This window comes from Canis lupus, chromosome 16, assembly GCF_011100685.1.
Source record: "Canis lupus familiaris isolate Mischka breed German Shepherd chromosome 16, alternate assembly UU_Cfam_GSD_1.0, whole genome shotgun sequence".
Classification (NCBI taxonomy): domain Eukaryota; kingdom Metazoa; phylum Chordata; class Mammalia; order Carnivora; family Canidae; genus Canis; species Canis lupus.
In genome coordinates, this window is record NC_049237.1 from 43,980,098 (window position 1) to 43,985,659 (window position 5,562).

At 35.4% G+C, this 5,562-nt stretch overlaps 1 protein-coding gene across 1 annotated transcript; it reads right to left on the minus strand.

Annotated features, from left to right (window-relative positions):
• Positions 1-3,650: 3,650 nt before the first annotated feature.
• On the minus strand, positions 3,651-4,565 carry ZFP42 (ZFP42 zinc finger protein). The gene has a single exon (XM_038559236.1). It carries the CDS (start codon positions 4,563-4,565, stop codon positions 3,651-3,653), a length of 915 nt encoding a protein of 304 aa, XP_038415164.1.
• Positions 4,566-5,562: the final 997 nt, after the last annotated feature.

Genomic DNA, 5,562 nt, shown 5'->3' on the forward strand with positions numbered 1-5,562 from the left:
ATCTTAAAAAAAAAAAAAAAGAAATCAAATATGGCTGTCTGGGAGATCTGTATACATATCAGAGAATGAGATAAAAGAAACTAAAGTTGGAAGGTATCTTAAAACATTTTTAATTAATCAGTCTTAATGGATTTAATTCTCAATGCGGATTAGTGCTTCATAATCCAAGATGTTAGGACATAAATAGACCCCAGTCTCCTCCCCATTTTGGAGAAGGACAGGAATAAAAAAGAGATTTAAGATAATTATCACTATTTAAAAAATGACCAAACAATAGAACAACTTTTAAAAATCTTTTAAGAGTGGTGATTCCTTTGGAGAGTGAGAGTTAATACATGCATCGAGTAATAAATATGTATTTTTTCTTTGATGAGCAAATACTACTTTAGTGAAGTTGTTCACCTTATTACACAGTAACCAGGAGATTTTATGTAAAGACAAGTAATTAGCTGTTTTTAAATTATATATAATTTTGAGAACCTCATAATTAGTATTTTAAAAAGCATATCAAGCTATGGTTTTACATTTATTCCTTCCATAATTTATTAAGTGCCAACTAACTATGACCTACATGTTAGAGATCCCAAGAAAGTGATGGGCTGCCTCACAATTTCAGTTTTTTTGTGGAAAGCCATTTCTCTGGTGTTACCTTCTGACTTAATGTTTGGCCGTAAAAAAGACAAAAAAAAAAAAAATGATATGGCCCATGAGTCCAAATACCAGCATGAAAACAGAAAAAAAAAAAAAAAAAAAAAACACATTTATTCATTTTTCAGGGTTTTGGGTTTGTAACATGCTGGTACCTAGAAACATGTGAAAATCTAGATGGATTGATTTCCTTTTTCAGTTTTCCATTTTCCTTTTTACATGTTCACACATCTTGTATTCATCCTTAGAATACAAATGTAGAGAAGTGTATGTATACTTCCTTTCCAAAACATTGTTATTAGGAATTTAGACAACACATCCTCATTAGCTAATTTCCTGTTCTGTTCCTTTGTCAAATTTCCATCCACATACCTTCTTCCCCTTCATTCTTAGCAGTTTTAGGCATCTTCTTTGGGAACAAAACAAACAACTAGAAGGTTAGCCAAGGAGCATCCTATTCCCAAGTCAGAATTTAACTAAGCCTTTGAATCTAGATACACAAACATTTTCTCAAATTGGTGTTTCTTGTACATTTTTGTTTGTTTGTTTCTTGTACATTTAAGCTTTAGAGTTGTAAATAATGAGTTTTGCGCCCCCTCAGCTCCAGGAGTAATCTACAGAAGTAGGCCAGCCTTTACAAGGGGAAGTCAATCTTGATCCTTGTCCCTTTTGATGCTGCTGCCCAGGTCTTAAGAGCTTGCTGCCTAGACCCTATCACTGACTTTTAGTTTTGACTGCTCTTTATTCAGTCCTGCCTTTTTGCTTCCCTATAGTCTATGTCCTAATTCAGCTCTGCTGTAGAAATCCAGAGGACCAAACAAACAAATTAATATCAAGCAAAAGCCAAACATATGCTTCATCATCTTGGTCAAATACCAAATTCCCACCCTAAATTCTATACTCAGGTGTTTGATTTATAAGAAATTCCAATTTATGAATGGATTGTATACCCACTCTTCCTTTTAAGTTAAAAACTCAGGACCCACATTCCTATTGAAGTGATGGTACAAATGCCATACTAAATGTGATAGTTTCCATAATATTCCAGGGTAAATTGACCTAACGAGGTAAAAATATAATCCCTTCATTTTTTCTTTAATTGCTTTTAAGTCATGTGATTGTGTATTTTGCCATTTCTCAAAGTCAAAATTAAATCTTCAAGTTGATCTGCTTATATAGTGTTTTGTATTTTTTTTTTTCTGAAAAGCTGTTAAATTTATGGTACATGCTACCATTACCTCCAATGGGGTCTTAAATCTTAAGGTCAATTGTGGTATGTTAACCACTGAGTATTTAAACTATTAATTAATGTAGGGAGGGTAATGCATTCCAAGGTTGATAGCTGCATATGTTCTGCTGATCATAACACTATTTCAATCGGAGATTCGGTTAATCCCCATATTGAAGTGATAGTTTTATTTTTACCAGTCACCTCTGGACAAAACAATTCCTCCCTTAGCCAAAATACATTTAACCACTTTCTCTAATTTTTTTCCCATAGTATATAAATACCCTAGATTCTGTCCCAGAATATTTATTTTATTAATTTTAATATCTATTAAAAATAACAAACCTCCTCCTCCTAGTCTGTGGCTTCCCTCTGGCTGTGGTTCTATTTCCTTCCCTTTACTGTTAGAGTTCCTTTAAGGATATTACATACTTTCTACTGAAAAGAGGTATCATGATTTATGCAACCTATTCTCTTCAATGGACATATGATAAATTAAAAATATGACAAGAAATTAAAAATATGCTTAACATCCTTGAACAAATATCTTTGTACCTTAGTGCAACTATTTCTGTAGCATATAATTCCAAATGAAATTATTTAGTCTAAGGGAATGCATATTACAGGTTGAACTGTACCTCCCCAAATTTGTGTCAAAATCCTAACTTCAATACCCCAGAATGTGGCCTTAGTTAGAGATGAGGGCTTTATGGAGGTAATCAAATTAAAATGATGGGATGAGAATGGGATCTAATCCGATATGACTGGTATCTTTTAAGAGGAAATGTGGACATGGACATGCACAGAGAGAAGAGTTGGGGACATATGGGAAGACAACCATGTAAACATGAAGATGGCCATCTATAAGCCAAGGAGTGAAGCCAGGTACAGACCTTTCCTTCATGACACTGAAAAGGAACTAACCCTGCCAATACCTTGGTTTTGGACTTCTAGCCTCCAGAACTTTGAGACACTACATACCAGCCCTAGAAAACTTATAAAGCATTCTTGCAAAATATTCTCTAAAATAGCTGTGACAATTTATATCTTAACCAGCCATGTAGAAGGGTAACTTTCTCCCCACTCCTCACCAATATTTCAATATTAATCTTTGCAATGTTTAATTTCAAAGACAATCTTTCCAATATACACACACGTCTTTGATTTTTTTTAAATCCAGATTTAAGCATATCTCTGGGATTTCATTTCCTCTCAAAATATCTAAAACAGATTCCAATGAATTGACACTATCAAATAGCCACTCAAATATGGCTATGATTTCAATACAGTTTTATACAATGATAAAAAATGATTAAAGATATATTGAACTTTTAAACATGTTTAACTACTCATTCACTTACTGACAGTCTGCTCCCAAATTTTCATTCTTTAGGATTATCACACGTAGCTCGAAGTTTGTTCCTAAAAGGCAAAAGCTTAATAATTGGAAATACACTTAAAAAAATTTCATATTTATAACATGTGAAAATAAGTTCCATATCCAGTAATCCAATTCATAATGTATTAAGGATTATGCTTTTGAAGTAAATTCATTATTGACCTTCCTGTTGGAAACACACTGTAATTCTATACAGTGTTCTCAAATAGTGTCATAAACTACAGGAGCATTGTAGTAACATTAAAACGAAAATATGCCATGTAAGGTTGCCATTGCTTTAAAAGTTCTCTCCTGGAGACAATAAGGTATGTTTGTCCCCACGTCACTCTTTTGTTAATGCTTATCCTGTTAAAGGATTATTTTCCATCTTCTCTTTCATTGATTTTTGTTGGTCTTTGCATGAGTTAAGATGTGAGCTTTCAGGTTATTTGACTGAATAAACCTCTTGCCACAGCTTTCAAAGGGACACACAAAACGTTTCTCCCCAGTGTGGATGCATACGTGTGTACGCAAATTGTAGTCCAGGGAAAAGCGTTTCCCACATCCTTCAAAGGTGCACCGGAATGGCCTCTCTCCAGTATGAACCAGAAAATGTCTTTTTAGTTTCGCACGCTCATTGAATGCTCTCCCACATTCTGCACATACGTGATCTCGAGGACCATGGACGAGGAGATGCTTTCTCAGGGAAGCTCTACTCTTTAACTTTTTTGTGCATCCACTGTGGGGACAAACAATTTTTTCTGGAGCCTCAGATTCCTTATCTTTTGTTGGTTTCTTTCCAGCAAATTCTGCACACTGTTTAGGATTGGATAGGTCCATGCTAGGTATTCCTCCACAAGGAAGCTTCTTGCTTTTTATGGTCTCAGAATTCTCAAGCTCTGAATTCTCTCTAACAATTTGTTGAGGAAGTTCTTGCTTTGCTCCTTTTTGCATGCATTTCAGAGATTTTTCCAGAAGTGAGCTTGCTGTGAGAACCTGTTGAGAAAGCTCTTGTTCTGATCCTTCTTCCAGGTAGTCAAGGGACTTAAGTGACTCTTCTTCCAGGATGGGTTCAGAAAACTCACCCCTTATTATGCATTCTATGTAACAGTCAGAGAAGGAATCTTCTCCAACAACCAGATGGCTAGTTTCAAAGAACATACTTTCATCTTCGAAGGCCCATGTTGTGTTGCAAAGTTCCTGTTGGACTGGCTGTGGCTTGGATGGCCTTGGCTTATCTCTACTGAAGGCTCTTCTACCCGGGCCTTTCTGGCCACAAGTCTTCACCCTTTTCTTCAGTTGCTGATCCATATTTTTCTGCTTGCTTCTTCCTTGTATATTTGCACCAGGATATGTCAACCACTTCTAAGTGACAATGATCTGAGTAAGTTGTCTTCAGGAAACACCCGCTTTGAGATAGTAACCTTTAGATAAAATATATTCCAACTTTAGAACCATTGTCAGAAAATGATTCAAACTCACTTTTCAATAGCAAAATGGCTGTTGTTTGCTTCTTCTCTGATAAACCCAAGAAAGTAAGAGAAATGAACTGTGACATGTAGGTCATCTTACATGTAAGATGTAGGTCATAGCTATAACTCTTACATGGGTATCCCCACATATTATCTGACCTCTCCAGTCAACTACCTAATGTTATTGGGTACTCACTGTGTGCTATCCCTACTCTAGGCTGCTCATGGGTTGAGACACATCAGGAAATAGACATAAATTCTATCCTTCATGGAGTAATATACTCTCATGATCATACAAAATAATTATTACACATCACATGTTAAAAAGTAAAGTGCTACAGTGGGTGTTGTGTGGATGCTAATCCAGAAACCAATATGATGCTATGTTAACTAACAAAATTGAAGGGGGGGTGGGGGGGAAGAAGCCCTATGTAAGATGTAGCAAATCCTTTCCTACAGTTTCCTAAGGATGGAGAATGGACCCAATTATACTTAAAGCAGAAAGCAACAAACAAAAGCATTAATTCTAATTTTCCTCATTTTGAAATCGTAATCAAACTTTCTCTTTAGTTTCCTTTGCTCAGCCCTAACTTATTTGATTAACTGCTCATGTAAGAAACTTCCCTCATCTATTAAACCTGAATTAAAGGTAGTCTTAAAAATTAAAAAAAAAAAAAAAAAAAAAGGTAAAGTGCTACTTAATAAGCAAAGGGGCTGGTAAAAAGTAAGAGTTCACAGTTCAAATAAGGAGCTCAGGCAGGCCTTGACTGAAGTAATGGCAGCTGACTAAAAAGCTGAAGTGAGGGTGAGAGAAAAGCCTATTGTGTTAAAGGCTG